This window comes from Anabrus simplex, chromosome 6 (assembly GCF_040414725.1).
Source record: "Anabrus simplex isolate iqAnaSimp1 chromosome 6, ASM4041472v1, whole genome shotgun sequence".
Lineage (NCBI taxonomy): Eukaryota > Metazoa > Arthropoda > Insecta > Orthoptera > Tettigoniidae > Anabrus > Anabrus simplex.
Genome location: NC_090270.1, coordinates 155,342,069 through 155,359,354, shown reverse-complemented (window position 1 = coordinate 155,359,354; position 17,286 = coordinate 155,342,069). Strand labels below are relative to the sequence as shown.

Sequence of the window (17,286 nt, the reverse complement as noted above, 5' to 3'; positions counted from 1 at the left end):
ACGGGAGACTCAAGGCCAACTCTACACCCAAACAAGGTTGTGTCTTCCCCATCCCATGCCTTTCTTAACTCTGTCAATGCCGGGAATCGAATGCAGGATGCCTTAAGTCAAATTCTAAAATAAGAAGACCTAAAAGTAACCAGCCAGCCCCGCGGTGTAGGGTTGGCGTGCCTGCCTCTTACCGGATGCCCCGGGTTCGATTCCCGGGCAGGCCAGGGATTTTTACCTGGATCTGAGGGCTGGTTCGAGGTGCACTCAGCCCACGTGTTTATAATTGCGGAGCTATCTGACGGTGAGATGGCGGCCCCGGTCTAGAAAGCCAAGAATAACGGAGGAGAAGATTCGTCGTGCTGACCATACAACTGGTAATCTGCAGGCCTCCGGGCTGAACAGCGGTCGCTTGGTAGGAGATGGCTCTTCGGGGCTGTTACGCCATGGAGTTTGGTTTGGAAAAGTGAACAGAGAAAGAAGCGACACCCCTACAAGGCTCTTTAGCTTCCAGCTACTTCTTCTGTCCGGCCTCGTGCATTTAGGACAGTTGGAAAACGTACGCCGTAATAAATGCTCATAAAAACTTTGTAAAATTTCTAACAGTATCTATTTATAACAATAATCACAAAAACGCCTCCTTTTCATGAGGCTCAGTTGGTTGAGTCGCTGTCCTTCTGAGTCCGAGTTCGCAGGCTTGGGTCGGAGGTCCTTAAAACGGTGTTGAAATGGCAACAGCTCCATGTCATTGGCTATGGCGCGTTAATAAAAATTATACACATGAATATTAGCGTCACAAAACTGTAACTTTATACTACTATATTCTGTTTCCCAGGCTTGCGAGGGAAACTGATTAACAATTTGTTTTACGTCGCAGCGACACAGGTAGGTCTTATGGCGACGGTGGCATAGGAAAGGCCTAGGAGTAGGAAGGAAGCCGCTGTGGCCTTAATTAAGGTACAGCCCCAGCATTTGCTTGATGTGAAAATGGGAAACCACGTGGAGCCATTTTCAGGGATGCCGACAGTGGGGTTCGAATTCACTATGTCCCGTATGCAAGCTCACAGCTGCGCTGCCATAACCGCAAGGGAAATTAATAGGACAAGGTAAACCCTACCTAACATATGTTGTGACGTGAAATTTTTCTTTACCAACTAACAAAATATATATACCCATACGCTTTACATTCTATATTTATTTATGCATTTATTCATTCATTCATTCATTCATTCATTCATTTATTTATTAGTGCCTTCTGTACAGTGGCGAAGTTAGGGCTCCAGGCCCTCTCGCTCACTTAACCACATACTAATCAGAATCTTAAATAAAATACTGATGTACTTAAAATGGTTAAAACTACATAAATTAATAGAACTGAAAAGAAATAGAATTGAAAAAAATATATATATTACTAAGTAAATTAATATTAAGACTAATTAATATTAAAAACACTTAAAAATGACTAATCCTCAAGCATGCACACATTCATTTTCAACCATTAAGTCAGCTGTCCTCAGCAGGTAGTCTCGGCAGGTGACCTTAAATCGTGATTTTAAAAAGCTAGTTTCTGTGACCTGAGCTGGCAGGGAATTCCATAATCTGGCGACAGTCGCCATAAATGATCTATTAACTTTATTTGTGGGGCGCAGTGGAATAGAAATAATGAATCTAGAACGTGTATTTAAGTCGTGAAATGGGGATAAAAAGATTAATTTAGAAGAAATATACAGTGGCTGACTCTCAGTTATCATTCTAAGCATCATCGTTAAACTGTGTAGCTACAGACGTTCATCAGACATCAGCTATGAGACAACCTGATAGTATGGGGTGATATGAACATCGTACGCGATATTGTAAATAAATCGCAGGCAGGAATTCAGTGCTCATTGAAGTTTAATTGTTTCTTCTCTTATCATGTCAACTAAAATAACGTCTCAATAATCAAGAATAGGTAGAATGAGTGTCTGTATGAGTTTGGCCTGTAGCTCAAAGGAAATACATCCCTCTGCCGTTTAAGAGGGTGAAGGACCCCAAAAATCTTTTTACGTATTTATTTCGTGTAATCAGACCAATCAACTGTTTCATTCATCATTACGCCGAGATTTTTAACCGTTTTACTGTAGGGAATAATGTTACCATTCAGTAGGATAGGCGGGATTGCGACAATGTTTGAGCAGCTCAGTAATTTTCGTGATCCAATTATGTTTGCCTGAGATTTTGTGCGGTTTAGTATATTGAGAGTTTCGTTGTGCGTATATATTGAGTCGTCGGAGGTCATTATTAATATCTTGTCTTGCAATGTCGATATATTTGAAGATCGTCAGCATAGAGGTGGTGTGTGTTATTTCCTGTCACAGATGGTATGTCACTGATATAAGTACACAAAATTAGAGGCCCTGGAATACTGCCCTGTGTGGCAAAACTAAGTGTCATTTTCCATTTAGAGGCCTTGTCGTTTACTGTTACACGCTGTTGACGGTTACTCAAGAAAGAACTAAAAACCTTAAACGCAGCCAGGTCGAAATTTAGCAGTTTCATTTTCTTTATCATAGTCGGAATTACTATAGTGTCAAAGGCGCTACTGAAGTCAAGAAGGATAAGTATAGTGAGCAATCGTTTGTCCATAGTGTTTCTATATCTTCAGTAGCCTTCAAAAGTGCTGTCGCGGTACTGTTACACTTCTTAAATCCAGATTGCAAAGGGTCCAAAAGAGCATTTTGATTTAGGTATTCCAGAACTTGCCCGTATACTAAACGTTCAAAGGCTTTAGAAAGCGCAGGGAGTATAGACATAGGACGATAGTCAGAGGGTGATTGTGGGTTTTAACTCTTAGGTACCGCTATAATATTGGCTGTTTTCCAGACAGTAGGGAAATTTCCGTTTAGTAAACAGTAGTTCAGTGTGTGCGTCAGTAGTATAGGCAGGACAGCACCCATAACGTTATGTATAAAAATAATAGGAATATCATCTACACATGTAGCCTTTGATTCAATGGAATGCAAAGCCTTTTCAGCCTGATTTTCTGTGACAATGTTAAATGTGAATGGTGGATTGGCTGGAGGGGAGGGCGGTGAGTCGGTGCTGTTAATGGGGGTAGGTTGAATATTTATTCTACTAAAGTAATCGTTCAGTTCGTTAAGTGGAATGTCAGAAGTCAACTGTCTCTGTTGATGTTTTCCTATTCCCAGAGCTCCAAGTTGGTCCCATGCGCGATTAGAATTTAAGTTGTTAGCTAAATTCTGGAAATACATACATTTCTTATTTCTGATTAACTGCTTTGTGCGATGATTTAAGATGCGGTAAGATTCGAAGTCTTTGTCATCTAGGGTTTGTTTATTATATCGAAATAGCGAGCCACGGCGGGCCATCATTCTCTTGGCTTCAGCATCTAGCCATGGACAACAAGGGCGAGAAACCTGTATTCGACGTGTGTGTGTGTGTGTGTGTGTGTGTGTGTGTGTGTGTGTGTGTGTTTCTTAGCCGCATTATTTGTACAAAATGTAACTTCTTTATTGCTTATCACATGACCATTATTATAATAATAACATTACCGTATTTATTCTAAAGCAGAATATTGCATCTTTACTCACACTGTTTATTCTTGCATTCATTTCACTTGTACTCGGAATATACGAAATGCTGCATTTATGTTGGGATGGGAGTAACAGAGGCAGCAGGGGGTAGGGGGTGGTGGTTTGTCGTCCAAGGAGTCCAGACACGCCAGGAGCTTTAACGAATCTACTTTTATTAAGCATTTTATATATAACATATATTAATATTAGTTTCCGAAGTCCGACTCATTGGCTGAATGATCAGTGTTGAGGCCTTCGGTTCAGAGGGTCCCGGGTTCGATTCCCGGCCGGGTCGGCGAATTTAATCGCGTCTGATTAATTCTTCTGGCTCGGGGACTAGGCGTTTGACCAAGCACTTTCCTCTTCATATTCAGACAACATACTACACTACCAACTACCAAAGAAACACACAACAGTGATTACATCCCTCCATATAGGGTTGGCGTCGGGAAGGACATCCGGCCGTAAAACAGGGCCAAATCAACATGTGCGGCACAGTTCGCACCCGCGACCCCACAGATGTGAGGAAAGCGGGGGGAGGGAAGAAGAAGAAGAAGAAGAAGAAGATTACTATTAGCTTCCGGAATCCGCATAAATCCACCACTTTTACTTGGATCCAAGGACAGTAATTTCCTTTTTAGGTATTCTACACCACCTAAACTCTGGAAGTTTGGACACCTATCAAAATAAAATTCTGGATGAATGCCTCCCCCACCCAAACTGAAATCCTGGCTACGCTACTGTAATGTACTATTATTTATAGGAAAACTGTTGCTTAAAAATCAATTCACCTCACGTTCCTCATTGTCACCTGACGTTCACGTAGTTTTTCTCGGAACATCGATGTCAAGAAGAAATGTAAGTAGTTAATAACCGATCCGCATTTTTTCTCTCAATGGCGAAGCACCACTAATTTTCATTTTCTAAATTATTTTATGCTCTCGGTGGATACCCGAACGCCTTTTGTTTAATTGCCTCCAGTTCCTGGACACTGCAGTATATTTTTTGAGAGTCGTTTTAACGTATCCTTTCTTAATACTATTGTTTTTATAATCGCTCAAAGTTCCATTCCACAATTCCAGAGCATTGTAGTAATCATAGGTTAAATTCACAGTTTTTTCAATAGCCCACGCCATCTTGCCGCACGGAAATTGTAGCACCGATCCATACACTGTCGGATCCCGGACGAAACTATTCGACAAGCATGTTTTTGAGGCATGCGGCACCAGAGAGTGTTCGACAGATCGCAACATCTCTCATGCCACACAGCATGCGTCACTGTCGCACGCTCCATGTCGCCCAAATGTTGCCCTAGTGGAATCCCGCCTCAATGTTGTTAACACTCCACAAACAGCATACAAAATATCTTGGAGAGTGGTTTTTGTAACTTGGATCTTAAATACCCATAATTTAAAAACGTAAAGGCTGAAGTTTTTCATGATTACAATAACATTTTTCTACTGGTTTCATTTCGCAAACACATCGAAGGTTTTCGGCGACGGAAGGGTGGGAAGGCTAGGACTGAGAAGGTAGTGGCATGGCCTTAATTTTGGAACAGCCTCAGCACTTGCCTCTTGAAATGGATGGAACCACGGGAAGTGTTGCCTCCCGCTCACACCGAGGACTGGATGACATGGAGGTCCTTAAACAGACTTAGATCTGGAGTGGGTAGAACCAGAGCGAATCTACAAAAATGGAACTTCCCCATTGATACGGCCTTTTGTGACTGTGGTGAACTTCAGACAACCGAACACATGCTATGCTGCCCGAGTTTGACTGAAGGCAGGGTCGGGAATTTTAACCATCATGGTTAATTTTGCTGGACGGGGACTGGGTGTATGTGTCGTCTTCATCATCCATCATCCATTCCATCCTCATCACGACGCGCAGGTCGCCTCCGGGAGTCAAATCAAAAGACCTGCACCTGGCGAACCGAACATGTCCTCCGACACTCCAGGCACTAAAAGCCATACGCCATTCCATTTCAGGAAGGGCATCCGCGCCGTAAAACTATAGTATGTAAATTCATCTCGCCTCGTTCCCGACCCCATGTCATGAAACGGGGCTAAGAAGCAGATATCAACGTGGAATAAGTACATTCCGTGTCCAGTCAGCTTTTGTGCGAATTCAGCTCTTAACTGAGTAAGAGCTGGACATAACCTTGCATGAGATTCTGGGAGCCTCTATCCCAACACGGGGCGTTCCAATGGCTGATGGGAACGTTCATGTAGATATACAGGACAGGTGTGAATAAGGCTTGACCAAACAATCGCCCGTGGATCAACTGAGGCGAAATGGAAAATGGTCAACGGCCTCAAAGGCGGAAGAGAAGAATTCCCAACGGCTTGAAGAGCGGAGGAACTAACAAAAACTGTGACGCTTACAACCTCAGTTTCAACACCGAGGAACAGGCTTTGCCTGCCCTGCCGACTATTTTCAACATAGGGCATGATAATAATAATAATAATAATAATAATAATAATAATAATAATAATAATAATAATAATAATAATAATGGCGTGTAGCCTCCGAAGAGGCCTGGTGCAGGTTTTTCGAGAATAGGCGATCTGCGCGTCTGTGAGGATGGGGCCCTACCTTTGATGAATTCGGCACACACACCCAGCCCCCGAGCCATCGGAAGTAACCAATGAAGGTTAAAATCCCCGACCCCGCCGGAAATCGAACCCAGGATCCTCTAGACCAGCACGCTAATCATTTAGCCATAGAACCGGACGTGGGGAATGATGGAAACACCATCACGAAAGCCTCCATGGAGCAGCTAGAAACGGAAATCCCCTACCAACCGCTTGGTTTCTGGAGAACGCGGAGCGTCATGCAGGGAAGAGTCGGAGCTTTCCAGAACTACTTTACAGAAGATATGCACTAGGCAAAAAAGTCTGCTTGGAATGCAAGCTCCTAAAAGCTGGAAAATTAAAAGAATTGACCAACATTTTGAAAGAATGAAACATCTACATACTGGCACTACAAGAGACACGATACCTTGATGAGAACCCTATGGAATCAGAGGGATTTAGAATTTACAAGCGAAAACCGGCGATAAAAACAACTCGAATGTAACGATCCTAGGCACAGCTATCATCGTTAAAAGGAAAATGACTTAGTCCGTCATCAGCTTCATCTTATTAACAGATATGATCTCGCCTCCCCCCTTTAGGTCTGGAAACAGAGTCTGTACAATTCTCAACGCACACTCCCCAACAAATAAAAACTTTTGGAAAACTTCTGAAGACACTATCTCCAAAATACCACAACGCCACGTAAAATATTTGGTCGTTGACTTCAATGCCCAGATAGATAAGGTGATAAGATACATAAAAATGGTAGATGACTATCCGGTAAAAAATAAGAACAAACATAAATGGACAGAGACTAATAGACTTCTTCAGACATTTCAACCTAAAACTCATGCCCATATACTTCAAGCCACTCTCGAGCAAGAAGAAAACCTGGGTATCGCCTAACACGATGCTGGGACAGTTCCAGATCAACCATGTGGCGTAACAGGTAGGAACCGAAAATAAGTCTTGAACTTGAAAGTAATAACAAGCCTAGACATCGACTCGGACCACTATCTCTCGGAGATCAAAGTAAGATTCCGACAGAACAAACCTAAGCCGAAAACAAATAGGAAGCCTCGAATTAGTACAGAGAATTTGAAACAGAACAAAGACAAATATATTGAAAATCTGTCTAGAATGGACATGATCAACTGGGAATAATAATAATAATAATAATAATAATAATAATAATCTAAGAAAGATCTGTATCAAGGAACTGAAGGAGTGGTTGAACTGATGACGGTTCTATGGACACCTGTTGATGATGGACAGCAACAGACTGACACAGAGAATCTTTGAATTCTTCAGGAAAAGGAAGACAGAACTGAAATGGTTTCGAGAAGTGAAGTTGGACTTGAAGAAATTGGGGTTTTCGGAAGATGATATCATGAACAGAAATCAATTCAGACCACTCGTCAAAACGTTCTGTGGTTTCCAGGAGACTGGGGAAACGCTAGTGAGGAAAGGGAGGTCCTATAAGGAAGAGCAGAAGAAGGAAGTTGGAGAAAGGGTGAAAAGATACTGGCAGAGAGTGAAGGCAGACAAGGCTAAACATACTGAAAAGATTATGAAACGTGGTCCACAGAATGCTAAACGAAAAATTAAAATAATTCCGCCATAACCGGTCCCAAGCCCGGTTGAGAAAGAAGGGTAAAACACGGTCAACGCTCTCAAAGGCGGATGAGGAATTTCAATTCCCAACGGCAGAGAAAGCAGAAGAACCTAGTGGAGTAAACTACTAACAATCAGATCTTATTTTGGAATTTATTTCCTACCCTTACATAACACAATTTCATATGCAGAATGGAAATGTCACTAAATGAGAGCACTACCCCAAGTGGTAACTTGAAAGAGAAATTCACCATTGCAGTACGCAATGCATCGGGACTTAAGATTCTGGAGAGTCTCACCATCTGCGAGCAAGATGAGTCGGAGCGTCTTGAAATGCCTTCCAAATTCCAATTCAAGGAGAAATACTTCATTGGGACCATAAACGTCAACTCACTCCTCCGAGCTGGAAAACAAAAAGAATTTGAAAAGCTCCTGGACGACAAATAAATCCAGATTTTGGCTGTACAACAAACTAGATTCCTAGATGACCACATTGTGAATACACAACCTTACAGAGTATTCAAAGGAAAGCCAGCAATAAAGATAATAGCTAACACCCCTCTCCTTGGGACTGCCTTCTATATAAACAAAACTATAGTAGATTGTGTCACAGACTTCTCATCAAAATCTGAAAGATTATCCCCATTGACAATTAAGTGAGAAATACCAGAAGTATACTCTCATAAACTGCCACGCTCCTATCAACGAAGACAATAAAAAGAACCCACAGAAAGCTGATGACTTCTGGGACCTCTTGGAAAGGATAATCGTCCGGATACTTGTGAACCGTGTAAAACTCCTTCTAGGAGACTTCAACGCACAAATAGGGAAAGAAAGAAAATACAGAGACATAGTAGGAGACTACCTAACACACAAGAGAACAAACAAGAATTTGGAATGGAGAATGACTCCTTGAAACAACCAAAACCTTCCAGTTGAATCTAATGCCAACTCACCTTCGGAAACTTCCAAGAAAAGTAAAGACATGGGTATCTCCAAATCCTAACCTAGGATGATTCCAATTAGATCCTGTAGCAATAACCGGGACAAACACTAGGGAGGTGATGAATGTTAAAGTGATTAAAAATGGTAAATTCGACTCTGATCACTCTCTCTCAAAAGTTAAAATACGTTTTCTTCCACCAAGAAAGGAGAAAGATCCGCCCAAAGTGAAAAATACAACACCAATCGAATGAACATCAAAGAATATATTACAAATAAGTTCAGAGAAGAAATCCGCTCTCCTAGAACAAAGATATGGCAACATCTCTGTCATGAGACCAATGAAGCCGCTAAGAAAACACTCAGCCTAGCAAAGAGGAAACGAACAAACTGGTGAAACGAAGAATGTGAGAGAGCATTCGAAAAGAGATCTGACGCGTGGAGAAAATGGAATTGTTCAAGAAATATGGAACGCTTGGAACAATTCAGAAAACAAAGGAAAGAAACATCAGCGATATTCCGCAGGACCAAACGATCATTTGAGAATGCAAATTTACGAAGTCTCTAGGACAACTTCAATACGAATAACTCCAGAGATATCTTCCAAACCTTTAAGGAAGAGCTCAAAGGATACCAATTTCCAAGTATAAACTTCAAGGAACGAACGAGGCAATATTGGACTGAACAATCAATAAAACTGCAATATATTAGCCAGATACTTTGAGAAACTCCTTAACTGCCCACCTCCAACAAACAAACAAACAAACAAACTAGAACTTTTGGCTCCTCTTATGAACCCAGAAGATGATATGGCGCCAACAAAAAAGGATATACAAGAAGCCCTAAAAAGTCTCAAGAACAAGAAAGCCAGTAGAGAAGACACAATATCAGCAGAAATGTTTAAATGGAAAATCCGGGACGATCTGCACCATACTTCCTAGCAAATATGGGAGACAGTAAAGCTACCGGACGAATGGAAAAACAGCACAGATCCACTCACTCCATAAGAACGGGAACAAGCCAGATGTTTACAACTACAGAGGTGTGTCGCTACTCCCAGTCGCTTATAAAATCCTCTCCAAGATACTTCTGAGCAGAACTGAAGGAATCCTAGATAAGCAACTTGGAGAATACCAGGGTGGATTCCGGAAAGGCCGCTCCTGTGCTGAGCAAATCCTTAATTTGAAATCAATGATTCACCACAGAGCGCTGAATGGCAAAAATAGAGTGGTTTCTTTCATTGACTGAAAAAAGCCTTCGCCTAGATGAACAGAGAGACCCTAGATAAGATCATCAGAGAATCTGGAGTCAAAAATGAACTGGCAAACATTATCAGAGAAACCTTAACAGGCACATCTTCTAAGGTGAAATTCATGGGAGAACTGTCTCAGTCATGTGAAATTAAGACAAGTGTGCAACAGGATGATGGATTATCACCACTATTATTCAACTGTGTTCTTGAGAAGATTGTGAGAATTTGGAATTCCGAACTTGAAAATCAAGGGATAACCCCGATCTGCTTAGGAAGAAAATCGGGAGGAATCAAAGTCAACTGCTTGGCTTTCGGTGATGACTTTGCGATACGTTCAGAAAACTTAGCGGAAGCGGCCATACAAATCAACCTCCTAGAAAAGATCGCTAGCAAGACGAGACTTAGGATCTCCAAAGAGTAGATCAAGTTCAAGATGAATGACAAATACAGTATGGACCACAATTCCTTGAAACAGAGATTGGACGGATTCAGAGGGTTAAAACATCAAATACCTTGGTGAAATCATACAAGAAAACGGACTAGAAAAAGCTGCTGTAGACGATCATATCTCAAAAATGGAGAGAGCTTATAGACTGACTAAAAATATTTACAACAAGAAATGCATCGCATGGAATACCAAAATAAGGCATTACAACACTGTAGTAAAAACAGAATGTCTGTATGCCAACGAATGCCTCACGATGAACTAGAAGTCAAATTGAAGATCATAGAAAGAAGAAGAATACCGAAATCTTGGGCCCAATCCAGACTGAAATCGACTGGAAACTTCAAAACAACAATGAAGTCTCCAAAAATGTGGAGAAAATTTCAAAGACCATGAAAAAGAGAAAGTTATCAATTCTCGGACATTTGTACAGAATGGACATAACCAGACTAACCAAAAAGGTATTCGACTATCTCAGGAACAAGGACAGCATGGATTAAGAAGTTTGTAAATATCTAGAGAAGTCCAATATCCAGGAAGTTAAGATGTTGGACAGGAAAACATTTTGGACCATGATTCAAAATTTGGAAGGTTTTCAAGTGGAAAGAACTGCAAAGAAGGGAAGAGCCTGGACGGACGAACAGAAGAAGCAGCATAGCGCCCATATGAAGGAGTAATGGAGGAAGAGGAAACTTCAGACAAAGAAAAATGAAATTGTAGCGTGATCCTCAGTGGTCAATTCGCAAATAACATAACTGTCAAAGACACTTCATAATCTCCAATCTCTTCCTCGTTATCTCCCCTTACACGAATATCATTAACTCGTAACACATCCAGATGCACCTCTTTGCTAACTCAGCGTGTTTTACTTTCCTGCTTCCATAAGCCTCATTGATATTGATATCTCCCTATCGAATTACACTCCATTCATCAAGTTGTTTCCACGGAGTCCCTCGCCTTCCGTATCGAAATGGGACTCTGTTACTCTCATAGGTCCGAGGGTTGCCTAACATGTTCTGAGCTTGGTAAATTTTGTGAAGCAGAATGCTACCCTACTTACACATAGTCCCAGTGAGGATTTCTCCTCTGACAGGTTAGGGTCCATCGGTGGATTGTATAGTTCTAATCGCCTGACCATAAGAATGACCACGATTCAGTATATGTCCTAGGCGCACACCTTCATTCCATACCAACTGGTATCCCGACTCTCAGGACCATTACTAGGCCACTCAGCCGTTGCCCATGGTTCACGAACTAGGACGTGCCGACAGTAACCCACACCACGAACCATGATAAGAGTTGTGTTACCGAAATGTTGCAAACTTTGGACTAGGAACACCTGGGCGCAAGGAGACAAGCTGCTCAACTATGCGGTATGTTTGGAACTGTCAGCGGAGAGATGGCGCCGAATGCTATTTGTAGACGAATAAGCTTGAATGGAGTTTTCAAGAGTAGGAATTATCATAATGTGAAGACAAGGTTTTAATGTAAGAGGACAAATTGGGGCAAATATTAATTAATAAATAGAGGAATTAGGGATTGGGATAACTTACACCCGAGATGTTCAGCAAATTTCGATCTTCTTTGAAATATTTAAATAAAAGACTAGGTAAACATCTGACAGGGAATCTGCCATGTGGGTGACAGTCTTAAATACAGATTAGAGTTGACTGACTGATCGATCGAATGTTTATTTGATTTGCTTGTTTGATTGATTATTGAAGCCACAAGCCATACGAGAACTACTGGACTGAAGATGAGTAATCTGATACTGGAAACTACCAGGGGCTATTTTAAATATGCTTTCCCGACAACCTGCTGAAGGTCCAATTCCTATAGACACACAATTCTGAGCAAATATCACATCGTAATATAGTGGTGGGCATAATTCTGCCGCCGACTACACTTCTGGTATGCATTCCCCCAGACAATTCAGGGTAACAAGCAAGAGTGGATGGAGGCGATAAGGGAAAGGACAGAGCATTTCAGCCAGGATGTTTGCAGCCATTCGATATTAACACGTGTTATCAAGACCTCAGAATTGGAGTCGGTCTTGGTGTTATGTCTCGTCAACACAACACATCAGCCTCACGTGATCACATTACTCCGACGTGTTCGGTTATGAAATTAAGTTCCGTTTAGTCAGCTAAGACCCTCAGTGATGGCCATTCTTTACAATTCCATTGCTGAATTAATTTTAAGGCAACAGTACTAAATGTATGAAGAAATGTTAGCGCAACTTGGTGAGGAGGAAGGAATTATAGCAGCTATTGGTATAGCATTGACACTCGAGAATACAAGGAGGTGGGTACGTCCTATAAATGCCAACAGGAATGAATATGGCGAATTCAATACCTTGTGGCTTGAACTTCTTAAAAGATGAAGAGCGTTTCTAAATGTATACAAGAATGTCGACAGAAGGGATTTCTACGGTTCTGGACATAATGAAGCCAAATAAATATAAATGAAAGATTCAAATGAGGGACAGTAGATCGTTTCAGGAAAGACTAGTGTACCTAAGGTAAGTAAAAATGTATACTTTAATGAAAATATTTTATTGATGAATATTTCTCAGTACAACTGTAAAAAATCAATGTTTTTTTTGCTAGTTGCTTTTACGTCGCACCGACACAGATGGGTCTTATGGCGACGATGGGACAGGGAAGGGCTAGGTGTGGGAAGGAAGCGACAGCGGGCTGCCGACAGCGGGGTTCGAACCTACTATCTCCCAAATACTGGATACTGGCCGCACATAAGCGACTGCAGCTATCGAGCTCGGTAAAACAATGTTTAATGACAAAATGTTATTGATAAGAGTTTCTTGATTTTTAAAAACAAACAAACGTACGGCTCTTTTACGTTACTCGTCACGCCTAATACCTCAACACGTCAGACGAAAATCTGGCAGTGCAGATCTTAGGTTGACGCATGTCAAGACACGTTCATCCGCACTGTGACGCCCGATGATTTTAAAAATGTCACAACATGACATGCAGGCGCAATGCGAGTGCTCCGACATGAATGTATTAGTTCTCCTATTAACACGTCATACCACATGTCAGCGTAGTCTACATTCGCCTTAAGAACATGGCTACCATTCAACACACACAAGAGCAACTTACTGCATTCGGGTGGTTCGTCTGAACCGTCAGCGCAGTCCGGCATCAAGTCGCAGCGCCACCGGAGAGGTATACACGTACCATCCTCGCAGGGCCATTGTCTGGGGCCGCATGTCGCTGAAACGAAACAAAAAATAAAAATAAGATACATGAATGATGTTCGTATGATGGGGGAGCAACATATAGGTCATCAGTCCCAAGAAAGGAAAGAATGTAATATACTATGAGAAGAACGCGAAGGGGGAGGGGACGAGTCCCAAGACGACAAGAGGTGGCCAAGGAAATTCGTACAATAAAGATTACTCCTTGACACAAATCACTGGATGTAATGCCAGGTTCAGCTCGGGTTCCACGGTCGCCACACAAGTCTCATGAGTTGTGAGTCCATGTGAGGATATACGACTGGAAGCACATTCTGAACTGTAACATCATCATTTGATATTCTAAGCCATTCTGTAAGCCATAATTTTCCTTTCAGAACGCTAACCTGGGCAGAAACTTTAATTCGTCAGGGTACTTACGGACTAAGGTTCTCCAAGCGTAGTCTGAATCGGCTAAATGAGGTTTGGCACCTAATGGAGTCGTCGCACAATGATTTCTCTTCTAATGTGAATATAAATTTGAAACTTCTATATTTTAATAGAGTATTAACCCATTAAGAATTTCATCTGGGATGAAACAGCCGGAGTAAATAAACAGATAAATTCTTAGCAACTCGCAGCGAAATAATAGTGTAACATTCATTACGGATACCTGAATGACGTTAAGGGCACCAGGACGTGAAAAGTCATCAGCAATTCGCCAAAATGTGAAACGAGAAAAAAAAAAGAGAAAAAAAATGAGACATATGAATGATGTTCGTATGAGGACAGGAACATATGTATGCCATCGATCCCAAGAGAGAAAAAAATAAGCTAATGCAATATACTAGGAAGAACGCGGAATGAATAAAGGTCTATTTTTCATTACTTTTCGCGTCCAGGTGCCCTTAACATCATTAAGGTATCGCTTATGAATTTTGCACTACAATTTTACTGTGAGTTGCTAAGAATTTATCTATTTATTTACACAGGCTATTTTATCGAAGATAAAGTTATACCGGTTTAATACGCTAATAAAACGTAAAATCGTTTCCTATTTTAATTCATATTAGGAGATAAAATCATTGTGCAACGACTACATTGGGTTCCATCCCCCATTTAGCCGATTGAGACTACGCTTGAAGAACCTAAGTCAGTACTCTGACGAATGGAAGTTTCTGTCCAGTTTAGGTCTTGAATTCAAAAGCATATTTGAACGTTCCTGAAACAAAAGTGTATTTTAAATGGCTATGTAAATATGACGGCACGACTGCCACCCAACCCCCACAGCTGTTAACTAATATTACATTTGCTTAACGTCGCATCGACACAGATAGGTCTTATGGTGAAGATGGGACAGGAAAGGCGTGGCCTTAAGATACAGCCCCAGCATTTTCCTGGTGTGAAAATGGGAAACCACGGAAAACCATCTTCCGGGCTGCCGATAGTGGGATTCGAACCCACTCTCCCAGATACGAGCTCACAGCTGCACGCCCCTAACCGCACGGCTGTTAGCTTGCATCCGGGAGATAGTGGGTTCGAATCCCACTGTCGGCAAATGCTGGGGTTATACCTTAATTAAGGCCACGGCCGCTTCCTTCCAACTCCTAGGCCTTCCCTATCCCATCGTCGCCATAAGACCTATCTGTGTCGGTGTGACGTACAGCCATTAGCAAAAATATTACATTTTGGACAAAAAATAGGAATTAAATCGTCAGGTACACTGTTCTCAAGAACCATAACAGTATATTTCTTTAAATGCGTAAAGGCTATAAGAACGACTTCCAAAACGTACATCTTTCCCTGAAATATATGTAGTATGGCACTAAATCCGTTCAAATGTTTTGGGGGAAAATAATCTTTTTGAGAGCCCGTTTTAATAGGATACACCTGTAAGTTAAGCCTTTATTGTATTAAGTTCGCACAACAAAACTATGACTCGTGAAGCAGAACCTCCGTCAAAATGTACCTAAAGCGGTAAAAATGTGAATGTTCAAACTGATTTGTTGCTATTTGCATCCCTGTTGGTAAACTAAGGAAGAAAAATTAGTTTATATTGTGCATGTATCTTCCCCTAGTTGACGTTAAAAGGTGAGCATATTGTTCGGTCGGGCGGTTGTTTGGTGGATTTTTTGTTTTACAATTTGCTTTTACGTCACACTGACACACATAGGCCTTATGGCGACGATAGGTTAGGAAAGGGTTAGGAGTGGGAAGGAAGCGACCCTGGCCTTAATTACGGCATACTCCCAGCATTTGCCTGGTATGAAAATGGGAATCCACGCAAAACTATTTTCAGGGCTGCCGACAGTGGGGTTCGAACCCACTATCTACCGAATGCAACGTAAACACAGTTCGGCAGCCTTGGAACAAATAGTTTTCTACATATGACCCTACAAAATGGGACTTAAAATACGCAGGTTTCGCAGCCACGTACCCTTAATAGCAAGCGAAACGTTCAGCCTCGTAGAATCTTACCAAACCAAACCCCATGGCACTACAGCCCTTGAAGGGCCTTGGCCTACCAACCGACCGCTGCTCAGCCCGAAGGCCTTCAGTTTACGCGGTGTCGTGTGGTCAGCACGACGAATCCTCTCGGCCGTTATTCTTGGCTTTCTAGACCGAGGCCGCTATCTCACCGTCAGATAGCTCCTCAATTATAATCACGTAGGCTGAGTGGACCTCGAACCAGCCCTCAGGTCCAGGTAAAAATCCCTGACCTGGCCGGGAATCGAACCCGAGGCCTCCGGGTAAGAGGCAGGCACGCTACCCCTACAAGTCAAAAAGTAGTAATTAATTTCTTTGTAGGACAGTGTAAGAAAGCAAAGCCATCTCCGTACAGGTTAATTCCGGGGAGTGCCGAGGTAAGTGGAAGATCCCAGGAATTAACTTGGTACTCATTTCTGAGGCAGAGTCTCAAGAGCTAAGTGCCGCTCCAGAAGTGGAAATGTCATTTCTTAAAAGTTTCTACTTCCTGACGGGAAATCGAATCCACATACTTCCGGATGAAGTGAGCACTCCTTTACCGCCACGGCTAGGCAGCCCCTGTAGATTGGCGAAAATACAGGGAAGTACCTTAAAGGGCCACGGCCACTCCCTTCCCACTCCTCTCCCATGGTCGTCGTAAGACCTATCTGTGTCGGTGCGACGTAAAACACATTTTAATAGTTCATAAATAATGTCAGGTGTGAACTGTGAGGACAGGATGGGCGTGACGCAACGTCGCGTCGTGACTCCAAGAGACGCGACTGGCATTGCTACTGTCTTCCCGTCAGCTGCCGGCCTTGAAACGGTCCGCCGGCACAGAAACCATTTCAGGTTACAAAATAATACTTCATGTAGGACACTTTTACATTCATGCACTCACATGTAAGAAAGTCATCTGAGTTTTGACTATAGTGATATGAGTAGTTGCCTTTCCGAGGCGGTGAAGGAGTTCTCGGTTCACCCGGAAGGACGCGAGTTTGATTCCCCATCAAGAAGTAGAAATTTTCAATTGTGTGGAGCGGCACACACAGCCTACAGCATAAGTGAGTACAAAGTTAACTCCTGTGAGCAAAGGCGACTGGGCAAAGAGCTACCCATTCGTTACAATTTAGTGCATAAGTTACGGATACTGAAAATCTTTACTTTCCACTCCTCCAACGGCCTTTCAGGGTCTGTACAAAAATGGCTTTGTTTTTGCTATAGTGTTGTGA

General features: G+C 42.1%; 1 protein-coding gene across 1 annotated transcript in view; it reads right to left on the bottom strand.

Annotated features, from left to right (window-relative positions):
- LRP1 (LDL receptor protein 1) overlaps nucleotides 1-17,064 on the bottom strand; it is a 744,558-nt gene extending 727,494 nt beyond the window's left edge. The window contains exons 1-2 of the mRNA XM_068228249.1: nucleotides 16,956-17,064; nucleotides 13,512-13,625 (exon numbers count right to left, since the gene is read on the bottom strand). Of these exons, the coding sequence (XP_068084350.1) occupies nucleotides 13,512-13,625; nucleotides 16,956-17,064 (223 nt within the window). The remainder of the gene's footprint in view (nucleotides 1-13,511; nucleotides 13,626-16,955) is intronic.
- Nucleotides 17,065-17,286: the final 222 nt, after the last annotated feature.